Raw genomic sequence first — 17920 nt, forward strand, 5'->3', positions numbered from 1 at the left:
GGACTTGCCGCCCAACCAGCAGTCCAGGACCCGGCACCACCAGAAATGGACCAGCTCAGAGCATACCAAAAGCCTGTGGGGAAGGCAGCTGCCTGTGAGGGGCCTTGCTACCAGCTGGCTCCCGGTGATTCCCACCTCAAAGGGAACTCAGTCTTTGGTTCCTTAGTTTAGTGTATCCTGGCTAAAGAGGAGCAGCTGGGCACATTTTAGGGGCGAATGAAGACTCTAAAGCAGTGTGTTCTGTCCGTGGAGATTGCTACCCACTTTCTTAGGCCTAAATTCCGGGTGATTGTGGGGCCTGGCTCTGCCATTGGGGCCTGCGTCTTCCAATTAGCCTGTATTTGTTGTAAGGGCCCAGAGAGAAAAAGGGGAACACGTTCTTCCATGCAATGGATTTGACCAACAGACAAAGGCGAGTGCCAAGCTGTGTCTAATGTACACACAGAGACACCAGCTCTGAGTCCGCCTGGCCAAAGGGAGCTCAGGGCCTGCTTGCAGAGCCTTCTGGTAGTTTCTGTTTCCTTGCAGAGGCCATCCTCCCTGGGAAGCCTGGGGCCCATGCTCAGCTCCAGCTCAGTGGGTCTTCTCCAGGCCCCTCTGTCTGGCCGGCCCTGCCCCTGAGTGCCCCCCCCCAATTAGGGGTGTGGCTGGCCTACCTCCCACATCCCCTCCCCCCTGGCGGCTTGACCCTGATTGGCCCCCTTTGGGGTGGGCTGGCTATACCTCACCCATGCACAAATTCATGCACTGGGCCTCTAAAATATATATATACTAGAGATTTGGTACATGAAAATTCATGCACTGGAGGGGGGTCCCTCAGCCCGGCCTGCCCCCTCTCACAGTCCAGGAGCCCTCAGGGACAGAAGGTGATCCAGCATTCAGGGGAACTACACCCCATCACACCTCTGCTGCTGCCACTGCCAGCAGCTCAAGCCTTGGCCGGCCCTGGTTACCTGAGCCTCGGACAGCTGTGGTGGCTGGGCAGCCACCATCCAAGGCTTGCCTGGGCCTTGGGCCAGCCCTGGACGACTAGGGGGCTGAGGGGACTGTGGGTCTCCGGAGGCAGGCATGTGGAGCAGCCTGCTGCCCTGGCGGGGCTGAGGGGACGGGGCATCGCCATCTTGTGGCTGTGGGTGCTGCCATCTTTGAGGGCAGAGCAGTCAATTGGCATATTCCCTTCTTATTGGCTGTGGGTGCCGCCATCTTTGAGGGTGGGGCAGTCAATTAGCATATTCCCTCCTCTTTATTAGATAGGATATATATGAGGCCCAGTGCACAAAAATTTGTGCACTGGCGGGGGGGGGGGGGGGGGCGGAGGGGGGTCCCTCAGCCTGACCTGTGCCCTCTCACAGTCTGGGACCCCTTGGGAGATAACCACCTGCTGGCTTAGGCCCGCTCCCCGGGCTGCAGATGGCAGGCCCAATCCCGCGGTGCCTGCCCCGCCTCCCGGGTCGCAGATGGCAGGCCCGGATCCCGTGCTGGGTCGCAGATGGCAGGCCCGGATGGTGGCGGGCCGGGCAGCGAACTGCGCTACCCTGCCCCGCCACCCCAGGTCACAGATGGCAGGCCTGGATGGCGGTGGGCCAGGCAGCGGCTCATGCTGCACCGCCTTGCCTACAGTATGCAAATTTAACAGCCATCTTTGTTGGGTTAATTTGCATACTCTTCTGATTGGCTGATGGGAGTAACGAAGGTATGGTCAATTAGCATCTTTGTCTTTTATTAGTGTATATATATATATATATATATATTAGAAGTCCAGCGCATGATTCAAAATCGTGTGGTGCTACCCACCCTCCGGTCCGGCCCTGCAGCAGCCACAGCCACTGCTGGTCCAGCCCTGCCTCCCTCTCCGGCCTTTGAAGCAGCCGCGGCCGCAGGTGTACAGAGGCCCCTGCCACCCCACCCCCAATGCTGCACGCACAACCTCCTCCTGTCTGGTCGAACCGTTACGGCATCCTAGTTAATTAGCATATTTCTCTATTATATATATCCACATATATATATATGATTGATACCTTGCATTTGCATAATACACTGCAGTTTTATAATAGCTATAAAATATATAGGTAAACACAAAGTATGTAGATTATATAAATAGTTCTTTTTTTTTTAATCCTCACATGAGGATATTTTTCCATTGATTTTTTTAGAGAGAGTGGAAGGGAGGGGGAGAGACAGACAGAGAAATACTGATGTGAAAGAGGCATATCGATTGGTTGCCTCCTGCAGGGTCTCTGATGGGGGCGGGGATCAAGCCTGCAACCAAGGTATGTGCCTTTAACCAGAATCGAACCCATGACCCTTTGTTCCTCGTGCTGACGCTCTATTCACTGAGCCAAACCAGCTACGGCCAAATAATTCTTTAATAGTTGAGGCTGCAAACAAGCTTAATACATCATCAACTTTGCTTTCCTTCAGAATGACCGAGTATCATCATCATTATCATCGCCAACATTTATAGAGCACTCACTATATGACAAGCATTGCACTAAATTTTTTTCATGAGTTTTTTCATTTAATTCCCACAATAATCCAAGTATTACTGTTATCCCTATTTTATAGGTGATAAAACTGAGGTTTTAGAAAAATTAAATAATTGGGTTATAGTTACATATTGTATTTTTACCCTTAAAGGGCTGGGTATCACTGGTGTGCTATATAATACATATGAACTAAAAATCACAAATTCTATAAAGAAGTGAGAATGTTGTTGGGGAATATCAAAGATGGAAGAGGTATTTCACAATGAGTCACTTAAGAGAATTAGGACTTCATGTCTTTTACAGAAAAACAAACAAACATGTAGAACTGTACATTAATACATTCCCCCACCCCCCCCTTATAGCAATATTGACCCAGTTTTGTTTCGTTTTACAATGTAACTTTACAGTAAAATTCCATTACTAGAATATATCTCTTTCTGGCATCTAAAAAAGCCTAATTAACCTGCTAATAATATTGAGATTATAGTAACGGCCATCCTGGGTTGGATCCAGGGTCTAAAATCCAGCATTTTGTTTCCAAAAGTGGCACTAAGGCCAGGTTGGTGAAAAGCTGGCAATGTGTGAACATTAAGGACCGTGGGAACAGTGGGACTCAGGGGGCAGCGGCAGCCACTCAGCTCCAGCAATTGTTGTCATGGGTCATGTTGGGCCCAGCATGGCCAGATCTGACCTTTTCCAAGAGAAGCCATAATTCCAGAGTTTATGTGAAGTCTTCTGACTTTTAAATGCTGTCAATTACTTTACATATTTTTAAAACCATAGTACACATCTAATAAACACCTCTGCAGGCTGGATTTAGCCTGTGGACCTCCATGTGTGACTTCTGTATCGAGAGCCTTGTTACTGAAGACACACACACACAAAAACCCTCATCTCCTCCCATCACAAATTAGTTTATCCTCCAAGAATTTCCCTCTCTTCCAAAGCTGAAGTATTTATGTTTTCTGTTGTTGTACCCTTTGGAGGTATCATATCCCATGAGTTCATTTATGGAAAGTAGTATTTCATTATACTGTCTTCAATCTACATCATTTCTATTCAAAAAATGGCTTTCAGACTAGTCTAGACTAGGACTTAGTAAGTTTGTCTGCTTTTATTTTCACAATTTTATAAATTCCTCCCATATGTAATCTTGGTCTTCATTTGTTTCTGACTAAAGAATACTGTTTCACTTGTGGTCAATTAATTTAGTGTTCCACAAACACTTACTGAATGCTAGGTGCTCTGGGTATACAAAAACTCTACAGTTTACTAAAATAAAAATATGGTTCTCTGAGAGTTTAGAAGTAAGAAATACAGGAATTGCCCTAGCCGGTTTGGCTCAGTGGATAGAACGTCGGCCTGCGGACTGAAGGGTCCCAGGTTCAATTCTGACGGAGGGCACATGCCTGAGTTGCGGGCTCAATCACAAGTAGGGGGTATGCAGGAGACAGATGATCAGTGATTCTATCCCATCATTGATGTTTCTATCTCTCTCTCCCTCTCCCTTCCTCTCTGAAATGAATAAAGAAATAAAAATAAATAAATAAATAAATAAATAAATAAATATGGAATTAACAGTTATTGCTGCCTGCCAGGTGCAAGGTTCTTCACACATCATCTCAAGAGATAGGTACTATTTTCCTGATAATGATTATATTCATTTTACTGATGAATTTAGTGATGTCCTCAGAGTCCTACAATTACTAGTAAATAGCAGAGCCAGGATCTGAACTTGGTCTTTCTGATTTCAAAATAGATACCACATCCTAATACCATTGTGATCTCCTACAGAGTGGAGTTAATAATCCCAACCCAGAGGGATGAGGAAGACCTCCTGGAAGAGATATGATTTGAGCTCTGCTCTGTCCAAACTGGGGGCAGGGATGAGACTAAGGTATTTTAGGAATAGGATAGGATAAATGTCAGAGATAATAAAATAATAAGGCAAAAAAATTTTTTAAAGATAATAAGGCAAGTAATTCAATAGATTTTAGTAAAGTCAATGATAAGCCCAAAAAAGTAGGTTGAGGCCTATTGTCAGAGGGTCTTGAATGCTTGGTTCAACCTGGACGTTTCAGCTGTTGAAAGTGTTTGAGCAGATGTAGTCATATGCACAGAGACATACTTTGGGAAAACAAGTATGTTAATAGTATGGTCTAGAGCAGCCGTGGGCAAACTACGGCCCGTGGGCCGGATCTGGCCCGTTTGAAATGAATAAAACTAAAAAAAAAAAAAAAGACCATACCCTTTTATGTAATGATGTTTACTTTGAATTTATATTAGTTCACACAAACACTCCATCCATGCTTTTGTTCCGGCCCTCCGGTCCAGTTTAAGAACCCATTGTGGCCCTCGAGTCAAAAAGTTTGCCCACCCCTGGTCTAGAGCTATGCTGTCTATGACAGTAGCCATTGGCTACTTGTGGCTATTTAAATTTAATTAAAATAAAAATTTCAATTCCTCAGCCACACTAGCTACATTTTCTTATTTTTAAAATATGTTTCTTATTGATTTTTTTTTTTTTTTTAGAATGAGAGGAAAGGAGAGGGATAGAGAAATAGAAACATTGATGAGAGAGAAACATCATTGATCAGCTGCCTCCTGCATGCCCCCTACTAAAGATTGAACCCGAAACCCAGGCATGTGCCCTGACCAGGAATCAAACCGGTGACCTCTTGGTTCCTGGGTCGATGCTCAACCACTTGGCCACCCTGGCCAGGAACACTAACTACATTTCAAGTGCTCAACAGCCACACATGGCAAGGGTTACCATACTGGACATAAATCATTTTCATAATCACATTAAGTTCTACTGAACAGTACTTGGAGTTAGAAGATGACCAAGCTAAAACGACCAGTTTGAGACCATTACTATTACCTCTAGGGGAGAGGTAACCAAACCATAACTCATGGGACCATAGTGAGGATGTCTAGAAGGGGCAGATGGAAGGCCGTCTGTAAAGGGCTCATCCTATGACTAGCTAAAGGCAATAAAGAAAAACGCATGATTTCCTTATTGGGTTTCTTTTTGGCAGTCTTCTCCGGACTTTCTCCAGCTCCATAAGTCTTTCTTGATTGCATAGAAGCCCTCATGATTCATTTGCATGCACCAGCAGGACCCTTTCCTTTCCCAACAAGGTACAATGACCAGAAGCTCCTACTGACAAGTGGCAGATGCACTTTGGTGTGGAGAAGGTGATGCATCACAGAAAAAGTCATCCAAACCACACTGATGGGAAAGAGACCTTTCAGCCAAGACACAGCACACGAGGGAGCAACACAACGACTCCCGAGCATTGTTAGTGCGATGGGCCTCTGCCCACGGTGAGAGCGGCCACATGCTAAGCTCTGCCTGTAATCTTGAAGATAAATGTCTACTCAGAAAACAATTCTCTGATGCTTCCTGCTATCAGACAAAATATTTAAGTGGATGAACCGTGGGTCTGAACTACTTAAGGTTTCATTTTGTAATTTCATAAATGTGACATAATTTGGGGTATCTGGATTTACTACTAACGAATAGAAATTAGTTTGATCTCTGTCGTCCACACTCTCCCTACATAAACAGCATCACCATCCCCTGGGAACTAGGTTAGAAATGCAGATTCTCAGGCCCTGATTAATCAGAAACTCTAAGGGTGGGCCAGCAATCTTGTTTAGGAAGGCCTCCAGGTGACTCTGCTACACAATAAAGTAAGCAAACCACTGCAAACATAGCCAATCACCTTTTTCAGTCTCTCCATGCTAAAATGGGGACACTGTTAAAATACAGGCACTTTTGACCTAGCTCCATTATCCTCTAAAGATGCCTACCTACCCAGCCACCCATTGATTCGTTTACAAAATGTGTTGAAAATATTTTAAAAGCCAAGAATAACTATTTTAAATACAACCCAATAAATGTGAAATCCTGAGCCTTAGTTTAATTGCAAGAATCTTTCCCACAATATTGTCATCTTTCCTGTTCTCTTAATCATGGGAAGGTAAATTTCACTTTCAACATTTCAAAATAAGCACTTGGAATTTCATCAGAAACAGCCCCTCACCTATTTTTTTTTATTTTTTATTTTTTTATTTTTTTTACCTTTTAAAATGGGGAATGTATGTGGAATATGGAAAAGGCACAAGCAAAGAGCTTTCAGTGTCCTTCAGTCACTGTCTGGTGGCTGGGGAAGAACAGTAAGATGACAGACCCCATGGAGCTGACCAATGGGCACAGACACAATGATCTTGGGGGACAGGTAGGGTGTGCTGCTGAGAACTCATTATCGGGGTGGGGATGTTGGAGAAGGCTTCGGCGGGGAACACTGAAACATTGATTAGAAGAGAAAGGGATTCAGGGGGTGGGGGTGGGAGTGGGGGCTCAGTTGGGGGAACAGAATGAACAACAGCAGTGACCTGTGAAAGCAGGAGGCACGCCGGCCGTGGGGTCTCAGGAGGAGATGGACGGGTGTGGGGTGAGGCCCGGGCAGCGGACTGGTCCTGGGGCTTTGACCAATCAGACCCACGAGTTTGAAAGGATGCGGCTTGCAAAACGCACGCATCTGCCACGGCCATTCCCCGCGGCCTTTCTGCAGCGGAGACAATGCCTCTGAGAGAAGCTGCCAGGAACCACCGTCATTCATTCCACACATTTGGACTGAGCGCCCGCGACGCGCCGGCCCTGCGGCGGACGGCGCCCCCGCCCGGGACGTGGACCTGCCACCGGGACGCGGGCGCCCCGGACCCGCTCCAACCCGCAGCCCCGGCGCCCGGCTCTCCCGCGGCGGCTCACCGGCTCCTCGGCGCGGGGCGCAGTGGGCGCCGGGTCCCAGCAGCTCCGGCCGGGCTGGCGGCGCTGCCCACGGTCGCCGGCGGTTCCCGAGCCGTTGCGGCCGAGCCCGCGGGCGTTCCGGCGGGCGGGCGACAGGCGTGGGGCGAGGTGGGGGAGCATGGGCAGCGGGGGTGGGGTCCTGGGCCGCCCTCCCTATACCTGGGCCGTGGAAGCCCCTCACCTGTGCCACCCAGGTTTGACCACTGGTTTGACTACTCTTTTTTTTTCAGAGAGGAAAGAAGAGGGAGAGAGATAGAAACATCCATGATGAGAGGGAACCATTGACCGGCTGCCTCCTGCACGCCCCACCCTGGGGATGGAGTCTGCATGTGCCCTGACCGGGAATGGAACCGTGACCTCCTGGTCCATAGATGGACACTCAGCCACTGGGCCACGCCCGCGGGCTGACTGCTCTTGATGGAGGGCCCACCTGATGCCAAGCCTCGCCCCGCCCCTCACAGACAGTAACTCACTTGTCTCCCCACAACCACATCAGGTCAGAAGAGGCCGAGGGAACGGGAGGCTAGAGGGCCCCACAAGCTGACTCCCCCCACTGGGGGACACTGCTGCCCAGGCCTCCGGCTCTGCTCTGTCCCTTGACCTTCCTTCGAAGCTGTGGGCGCAAGGGGCCACATGCTAGCCTGACAAGCTCAGGGAAGGCCTGCTTGGCCGCCTTGCAAACTCAGAGACCTAAATTAGCCACAAAAGATGGTCTGAAATAAAAAGTTTTTAACGAAAAGCAATTTACGGTGAGCAGTCATGTTCTTAGGTAGCTATCTTCCCTGACAATCTTCACCTTAACTAAGCCTGTCTACTGTCTTCTGGCATCTATGATAACATATTAAAATGTCAAAGTAGCCTAGCTGGTTTGGCTCAGAAGATAGAGCCGTGAGCCTGCAGCCTGGAGGGGCCTGGGTTTGGTCAAGGGCGTATGCCTGGGTTGGGCGCATGCCCACTCCCCAGTAGGAGGTGTGCAGGAGGCAGCCAATCAATTACTATCTCTCATTGATGTTTCAATCTCTCCCTCTCCCTTACTCTCTGAAATCAATAAAAAAATACATGTTTTTAAATGTCAAAGTAATTTTCCTTTTTCTGGACCCCTCAAAGCACAGGCACTGCTCCGCCGAGACCACAGATCTCATTGCCACTGAGTTAATTGTTGACGGTTAACTGTCTTATCCTCACCCATGTGAAAGAAGTATGTGTCTATCAATTTACTTTTTATCCAGTCCCAGAGGTTTCCCTGCTTTGCTTTCTCCAGCCTCCCTAATCTATCACCAGTGGATTTCATGCAATCCACTTATGTCACCTCTTTTGATTGCAATGTATAAAATACTGTAAGACCCAAAGCTGCCATTCTCCAGAGCATTATCTCAATCCATTGAGATTCTGCTTCGCCGCATTGGTTGGCAGTTTGGCTCACATAAACTCACAAAAATTCTTCACAGGTTTGAATGTTTATTAGGTTAACAAAGCTCAGTCCCAGCCCCTGTTTCTCACTGCAGCCTTATATTTCTGATCAGCCATTGCAGTTTTACAATTGCTGGATTGCTGTATTCATGTCTAACATAGTATTCACTTTTCCCATTCCTTTTGGTAACTGTCTCTCCCCTATAAAGACAGGGATTTTTATCTTTCATTAACTACTGAATCATCAATGCCTAAAACAGTGTGGTAGATATAGTAAGTGCCCAAGAAATTTGTGTTGAATGGTTGAATGACTGCCCTCAAGTTAATTGTAAGCTCCATGTTGGCACAACCAAATTTGCTTTTAGATCATCCTTTCATCAGAAATGCCTGGCACCTAGTAGGCATTTAATACATATTTGCTGAATGAGTGAGTGAATGTAACGCTCACTCTATCTTTACCCTTTTGGTCACTCTCACCTCATTATCCCAATTTGTTGGATAAATTTATGATTTTCTTAGGATTCCTACTTCCAAGTTTCCTCCCTCATCTCCTTGATTCTCCACTCCAAGCCCTCATTTTTTTTTCACAGTCATATTTTTTCTCTCACTTCTTCCTTCAACCTTCATTACTTCTTTGAAAGCTCCCTAAACCTGCAGGTAGGTTGGCTTGGAACATTTTCAAGCACCATGTCTTTGTAGGCAAGAGAATCCAGGCTAAGCCACATTGAATAAAAAAAATAAAAAATAAAAATAAATTTTAAAAAAAGCTTTGCCTGAATCAGGTTTTAGGTTTTCTAATTTTTTTCCTAGAGGAGAACTGAGGATCCTGTACTACCTGTAGTGCAGGTGCTCTGCTGCTGGTAGTGACTAACCGCAGTTCAATGGTCATAATTTGTTCAACAAGTATTTATGAAATATCTTTTATGTTCTAGGCACTGTGTTAGATGCAGGGACAAGACAGGCAAAATTTAAGCATTCCAAGGGATGCATAACACAAAAGAGAATAATCATGGGAAGTGATGAGAACTGGCTTGTACCTTGTTATTTCTTTTCGGGTCCAATTCTTTTGCTTATTTTAACAAGCTTGAGCATAGGAGTAGGTTGGTAACAGTGGGGGTAGGCATGGGATTATAATACCTTGCCCATTTATATTTAATATCTTGTTCAGCTTTACAAATGACCCTATTAGGTGGGGATGTAAGAAAGGAGTTCTCTTTTGCATTAACTGGAATTAAGGTCTAAGAAAGATCAATTGACTTGCCTAATAAGACCACTCTCTGCCCTGGTCTTCTAACCCTGAGAGGCATGAATTAAATGCTTAACGTCCTCTTCAGTGGAAGTTCTTCAGGGCAGGAGTCCATTTCAAACCCTCAGGGAAGTGTTTTTTGTTTTATTTTGTTTTGTTAAATATATTTTTATTGATTTCAGAGAGGAAAGAAGGAGAGACAGAAGCAAGAATGATGAGAGAGGATCAGGGATCAGCTGCCTCCTGCATGCCCCCTGCTGGGGATCGAGCCCACAACCCAGGCATGTGCCCCAACCAGAAAATGAACCGTGACCTCCCGGTTCATAGGTCCATGCTCAACCACTGAGCCACACCAGCCGGGTCCTCAGGGTAGTGGTTTAAAAAATACATCTCAAAGGGAGGTACCAGAGACTTTCCTTAATCAGAAGGGGCTGGGCGGTATTGTAAAAATGCACATTCTTGGTGCCCATCACGGACCTATCCAATCAGACTCCCTGTCTGGGGATCTGCATTTTTAAACTCCCAAGGTGATTCTTATGCACATAAAAGTTTGAAAACTGCCCTAACCGGTTTGGCTCAGTAGATAGAGCGTCCTCGGCCTGCAGACTGAAGGGTCCCAGGTTCGATTCTAGTCAGGGGCATGTACCTTGGTTGTGGGCACATCCCCAGTAGGGAGTGTGCAGGAGGCAACTGATCGATGTTTTTAACTCTCTATCTCTCTCCCCTCCTCTCTGTAAAAATCAATAATATATACATATATATTTTAAAGTTTGAAAACTCCTAGGAGAGTTAGGTTGCAAAGCGTCAGTCTATTAGGCAGGGCTGATAATTACTTTTGGGATAGATTTAATCAGAATTCCTAAGAGTAAGCCGTATGTCCTTGAGTAGATGGGAATGCAACAGCTTTCTGGACTGAACCTTTATCTCTCTTTTTTGAATGCAGTGATTTCTTGGCAACTGGGTGTTCCGCTGCGCAGGTGCTCTGCTGCTGGTGGTGACTAACCGCGGTTCAAAGATCTTTTGGCTCTTTTCCCGACACTCACTGTCAATTTCCACCAGGCATTTGCCCCGCCGGCCACGGTGGGGCGCACGCGGCATGTGTTGCCTGCTTACCTTCTCCTTCCCGGGTCGCCTTCCCGCCCGTAACCGACGCCAAGCTCCTTCCACTGGTGTCCAGCTGTTGCTCTCTTCTCGCGAGAACTGCTCCTCCCGTCCCGTCCCCTCCTCTCCCCCCTCCCTTGGGCAGGTTCCATATTGGGTAAAATCTAGGTTCGCGGAGCGTCTCGGGAGCTCATCTCGCGAGAGTACAGCGGGAGGCTCCTGTTCTCTGGCTCGCGAACAGCGACCACTGGAAGCCCGGGCGGCGCAGCAGCTGGAGCCGTGGTCCCGTGGCGCAGCCGGAGGCGGCCTGACAGGGAAGAGGGTGCAGGGAGAGCTCGGCGGGCGCAGCCTTGAGCCCCGGAGTGCGTCCTGCCCGTCGCGGGGCTTGCTCCCACCGCTGAGGCGCGCCCAGCCTGCGGCTGACAGGGGCCGCGCGCGGGAGTCAGCGGGGTCGCGGCCACCGCACCTGCGCGGGCGACCAGTGCGGGTTCCCGCCCTACCGCGTGGGCAACGAGGGCCAGGCAGCGGGTGCGGGTGCAGGCGGGGCCCCGGAGGGCCACCTCCTCCCCCCGCGGCCGCCGCTGGAAGATGTCTCAGGAAAGGCCCAAGTTCTACCGGCAGGAGCTGAACAAGACCATCTGGGAGGTGCCCGAGCGCTACCAGAACCTGTCCCCGGTGGGCTCCGGCGCCTATGGCTCCGTGTGGTGAGTGTCTCTGGGCCTGGGGCCGTGGCGGCTAGCTGGCCCCGCATGCCCCAGAGCCAGGCCTGCCCCGCGGCTCGGCGATGCACCAAGTGGCAGGAATTTTCCTTGGGGGAGGGCATCGCCGCCCTTTCGACCCCTGTCCAGCGCTCCCTGTGCGCCTTGCACCCTCACCCTGCACACCTAGGTGGGCGGTCGGCTGTGTTCAGGATGCAGGTCCATGGGGGGCGGGCGGTGGTGGTGCTGGAGCTCGGCCCTGGCTGCACCCTGCGCATTCCCTCCTTGGGGGTTGCTGCTCTGGGGCCAGGCACGGGGTCGGGGGGGGGGGGGAGCGGCACTTTCCCGGGGGTCTCCTGCCGGCGTCCAGCAGAAGGACCCTCCCCGAGGTGCGCCCACCCCGGGCGCCGGCGCCTGCCCTCTGAGCACAGCAGCCCGGGGAGCTGCCGGGAGAAGCAGGAGGGCAAAGACCGACTCGGAGACTGCGGTCGCCTGAGCAAAACTGACGGCGGAGGGCGTCAGGCCGGACTTGGTTGCAAGCTTCTGTGTCCAAATCCCATTTTGAGAAGCGTTCTTTTTGAGTTGGCAGTTGAATTAGCAGCGGCCCATAGAGCTTAAAATACCGACTTTATCTCGGAGAGCCCTGTGCCAGCTTGAGTGGTGCGTTTCCGATTCGGTTGAAAGCGCATTTCCTTTGGCAGCTGGGGGGTGGGTGAGATGCCGGCGAGAACCCTGCAGCCGGAGAAGCTGGCGGCCTCGCCGATTACTCACATTCCGCTGCTCATTTAAGTATTGTTGGACGAAACAGTGTTCTCAGTTGGAGCAAGTGAGATTCCGATCCGTTGGGCGCCCTCGAGATCAAACAGTTCTTCACAATGCTGGGAGATGTTGTAAATATTTTCCAGTGGCGGTCATTCTTGAGCACAGGACCGTGTGTTTAAAGTCCCCGAGAGTTTGCAGGGGGCTTATCTACATTTATCGCCTGAGGATCACGATGGTTTTGTGGGGTAGATCAGCTTCAGTTCACACTGTGGGTTTTAAATGAAATTAAATTAATACCATGAAATTTCCAGATCTGAAACATTCCACTTACCTTCGCTAACTTCCAAGGTTTTAGACACTACAGTTTAGATTTACTGTAATTCAAGAGCTCCTGATCGGAAGCTTATTCGTGTAATTCGTGCCCGTTGAATATTTGAAAAGGGGTCTATAAAATTATTTCTTGTTTTGGAACAAATTCCAGGCTTTTGAAGTGTATTCATCTTTAAATGTAATTCCTGTGTTTCTTAAAGTCACATCGTGAATTTCCTGTTTGGTAGAATCTTCTGGGTAATTGAGATTGTGCAATTGTGTCCGGCAACAGATCATATTGCAATATCTAGTTCAGGCTGCTTTAATTATGTTGCTGATGGCACCATATTGACATCTTTTCCACGTTTTCGTAGTATGATGGACTGCATTTTAAGGGAATTTGCAGCATTTTACTGTATGTCCAGTTTATGTGTTATTGACTTGCTACTTTTCAAAGATGTATTTGGATCATTGCTCCTTTTATAGCTCATTAATCTGCTTTGTTTTTTATTCTTGAATTGACACATTCAAGTTTTTGTTACCAATGATGTTTACTGTAATGCAGGGATACAGTAGATTGGTCCAGCTATGATGAGTTTAGTGAACTTGAACTGCTTGCAAGGTTTCCCTGCTGTTGGTGTGAATAGCTCTGCACTGGAACTGGAGGTTCAGATTCACAGCGAAGTGACGTTAAAATGAACTCCACAATTCTTTAGTGCTAGTATTCTTTTCTGGCTTGGGAGCCAGAAGTATCCGACACTTGGAAGTAATTTTGTTAAGCAGGTTTTAAAAAATATGTAATGCATTCACATTGTACAACATTCAAAAGGTGTACAAAGATCTCCAGTGGAAAGTCTTTTCTTTCTGTTCTCCAGCCATGCTGTTCCTTTCCTCAGAGATAGCCCCTGTTAAGTTTCTTCAGTGTCCTTCCAGGAAGGCAGAGTTTGTTTGTTTTGTTTTTTAAGTAGTATTTCTGGGAAGGCGATTTAAGGTGTAACCTTTAGCACATTAGGGGAGGAAAGTACAGCTGATAGATGTAATAATTGACAAATATAACTGATTTTGGATTAAAATCTCAGAATTTAGATCTAGAAGTAAGTGTGTATATCATTCAGAGTAGTTATTTGGAGCTCTTTCCATTAGCAACTTTTCAGGTATGGCAGAAAATACTCCATGAACTTCTCTTAGAATTCATTTTGAGCCTGTGTTATTTTTCACCATCTTCATCCTTTGAGCGTAGATTTTGGGAAATAACAAAATCAGATTGAATCCGAACAATTTAGAGAATTTGTACTAAAGTCTGGTGAAAAAGATTAAGCAGTCAGGTTAGTGATACTGTTTTGTGTCTAATAGGAGTCTCAACTAAAAAGTAATGACACAGAGTTTCTTGTGTGACTTGTAGAACTGGATCTGAAGTCTGTTCCCAAAAAGAATTTCTGAAAGTATTTTAAGGAATGCAACATCAGTGGAATATGTGTCAGCTTCCTAATTTGATTGTTCTGAACTGCGATATGCTTTGATGTGTAACTTAAATTTTTTTTTATGTAAAGGCTATTTTTCATTATTTTAATTTGTGCAAAGTATATAATAAAAATGCAAATAGAGCTGGTGTGATGACCAACCACAAATCAAAGAGTAAGGAATCAGACTAGAAATTTGAGAATTGATAAAGTTTTACAAATATGCCTTTCCTTTTTAAGGGATAAAGGGAACTAAACTAAACCTTGCAGTTTGAGGAACTTTGTACTTTGTCTGTGAGGGGAAATGAAGCAAAATTGTTTAAGAACAGTTGTTGCAAAGCATTGATTTTGTGGGTTTGGGGCAGAAAGGGGGGAGGGAATCTTTGTGGTTAGTTTAAGGAAACATAAACAGGAACTTAAATGCCTTTTTCTGGGGTATGGTAACCATAAAATAGGTGAGAATTGAGTATTACTCTTAAAACATATTCAATTACTTATTCAACGTATTTATTAAATACAAACTGTGGACCTGATAGTGGACTGGGTTTCTTGGGATAGAGTGCTGAATGAGACAGAGCAAGATAATACAGTCCCTCATAGAGCTTATAAACAAATGTGATTAGAAACCACATTTTATACATTACTTACTATGTTCCCAGGCATCGTGCCGTGAGATTTATATTTATCATCAGTATATAGAGTATATAACAAAACTTTCAGTAAGAGTTTGGCAAAATTTCTTAAATCCAGTTCCCTGAATGCTTTGTGGAACAATTGTATATTAATAAATATAATAAATAAATTAAACTAATTTTTCAATATTAATGCCCATTCATCATTTAAAATCTTTCATTTTTATTTATTTACTTTGGATGAACCAGGACACAAATAAAAATATGCCATCGTTGAGTATATGAAGATGACTTTCTTGCCCTGACCAGTTTGGCTCAGTGGATAGAGCATTGGCCTGCGGACTGAAGGGTCCCGGGTTCGATTCCAGTCAAGGGCATGTACCTTGGTTGCGGGCATGTCCCCAGTAGGGAGTGTGCGGGAGGCAGCTGATCGATGTTTCTCTCTCATTGACGTTCTAACTCTCTATCCCTCTCCCTTCCTCTCTGTAAAAAAATCAAAATATATTTTTTTAAAAAGATGACTTTCTTGATATACTCAATGAGACAGACTTGCCTTTTACTTTACTAGTGGTGACAATAAGCCCATGCTGACCTTTTTTCCCATTGTTTTTCTTGGTAACCAAAAGTAATGTGATTGGCTGAATATAATTAGTGCTAAACAATAAATATTTAAACACAATGGCAAATATTCGTACTGATATATACTTTTATTTTTAATGTCTTTATTGATTTTATAGAGAGAGGAAGGGAGAGGGAGAGAGAGATAGAAACATTAATGTGAGGGAATCATCGATTGGCTGCCTCTTGCATCATGGAGCCCGCAACCCTGGCATGTGCCCAGGAATCGAACCGGTGACCTCTTGGTGCAAGGGACGACGCTCAACCCACTGAGCCACACTGGCCTGGCTATATATAAAGACTTTTAAGAAGTTCAGTCAAGTTGGCTATGAAGCCATTTTACTTGTCAAATCCCACTTTTCCACTGATAGTTTTCCATTGGTTCCCATTTTAAAATAAGGGTATTCTGGACCTCTAGCTTTTCAATTCTGCCAGTTTAATTTTCTGACACTGAGGAGTACTCTGCTTTTGATTTCACGCTGTGTTGTTTGCCTCCCCCTGTCCCTTCTTTTTGAAGAAAGGGGTTGCTGGGTCACTTGTCATAGAGCTGTGATTATATAAAGACAATCCCACCAATGTCATTGCCCATAATCTGAGGGATAATGACTTGACTTATTAAAGTCCCATCTCTTCCTCAGAATTGATAAAACAAAAATGAACTTACTGTCCAGATTAAATTTTCTCCTCAAAGAATTATTAGGCAGTGCATGTAGTTAATTCCTGAATTTATGACTCTTGTTGATTTGAAATTCCTCAATGTGCATTTTGTAAAGTTGAGTCTTCTGTGTATGTTTGTGTTATGTAAGTATAGGACATAAATAGAAATAATTGTCTCTCTAGACCTTTGAAAATACATTGGATTTTTGCTCTTTACTGTGAAATTTGGTATTGATTTGTTCCTGTCCAAGAGATATAATTACTGTAGTGCTTTAAAAAAAAATCCTCATTATAAAGTGGGTTCCCTAGATCAACCGAAGGACTTGTATGCATGCATATAAGCATAACCAATGGACATAAGACACTGGGGGGTAGGGGTGGCCAGGGGATTGTCAAGGGTGGGGGAAAAAAAGGACACATATGTAATACCCTTTGTAATACTTTAAGCAATAAAACAATAAAAAAAAATGAAAAAAAAAATAAAGTGGGTTCCCTGACTTGGAATCTAGGGATTCCAAGATATCTTTAAACTTGAAATGTGTGTGTGTGTTTTTAAATAAAGCTTTCAGTATTAGAAGTAGTTTGTCTTTGCATAGTGCTTCCATAAATTATGTATATATGTGTTAAGGATTTATAAAATTAACTGGCTTTTCAGCATTTCATTTTTTTACAGTTTTAGGGAAGAAAGAGATGGTGGTCTGTAAGTTCTGCATTTGAGAAATAGGTCCTGGCTTCAGACATGCTTGGTTCCCAGGCTGAATGTGGGGAGAAAGGGCAGAGAAGAGAGGGGACTCTAGGGTGACCCCTGAGTTTTGGCTTAGGACAAATGGATAGATCTTAGTGCCATTATCTGAACTTTGGAGTATTACAGGGCATAGGATTTGGAGGCAAAGAGAGAGGAAGATGGGTTCATGCTAATCTCTTTGAGGATAGGACTCTGAATATTATACTGATATTTTGAGCAACTACTATGTCTTTCTTCAGGTGCTGGAAATGGAATATGAGCAAAACAGGCAAGAATTTCTGCCCACAAGAAACTATATTCTAAGGAGGTGGAAGTAGAAGATAATAAGTAAAAATTATAGTATGCCAGGTTATAAGTACTATGAGGAAAATGAAGCATGGAAAGGAGAGGGAATACTGGGATGGCGCTTTGAAGCAGAGTAGACAAAATGATATAGAACACCTGTTGGACATGAGTGGGGAGAGAACATTTCAGGCTGAAGGATCAGCAGGTGGGAAGGCCCTGAGGCAAAGGCCCCTTGCTCTCTAGGAATAGCTAGACCAGTATGGCTAGAGCTGAATGAACCAGGCCAAATAGTAGTAGGAAAAGGAAGTAGAGAGGCTGCAGATGGGCAGGGATCATGAAGGGTCTTTTTTAAAGCCTTTATAAGAACTGTGCCTTTCACTCTGAGAGTGGAGGCCATGGAGGGTTGTGATCAAAGAAGAGACAAGATTTTTACCTTCCGTTTTAAAACATCACTCTATGCAATGGCCCCAGTGAGGTTGAGACAGCCCCTGTGCTGAGACGGCCCCGGTGAGGCTGGGACGGCCCCGGTGAGGTTGAATCAGCCCAGTGAGGTTGAGACGGCACCGGTGAGGTCGAGATGGCCCTGGTGAGGCTGAGACGGCCCCGGTGAGGCTGACACGGCCCTGGTGAGGTTGAATTGGCCCCAGTGAGGTTGCAACGGCCCCTGTGAGGCTGAGATGGCCCCTGGGAAGGCA

The 17920-nt window shown here is 45.9% G+C and overlaps 1 protein-coding gene across 2 annotated transcripts in view; it reads left to right on the forward strand.

Moving 5' to 3' along the window:
* Positions 1–11305: 11305 nt before the first annotated feature.
* Positions 11306–17920, forward strand: part of MAPK14 (mitogen-activated protein kinase 14) — a 65572-nt gene continuing 58957 nt past the window's right edge. For both annotated transcript variants that reach the window (XM_081094363.1, XM_081094364.1), the window contains exon 1: positions 11306–11763. In XM_081094363.1, the coding sequence (XP_080950489.1) occupies positions 11648–11763 (116 nt within the window). In that variant the 5' untranslated portion in view covers positions 11306–11647. The remainder of the gene's footprint in view (positions 11764–17920) is intronic.

The sequence above is a fragment of the Myotis nattereri genome, assembly GCF_964212035.1.
Source record: "Myotis nattereri genome assembly, chromosome: 6".
NCBI classification, from domain to species: Eukaryota; Metazoa; Chordata; class Mammalia; order Chiroptera; family Vespertilionidae; genus Myotis; species Myotis nattereri.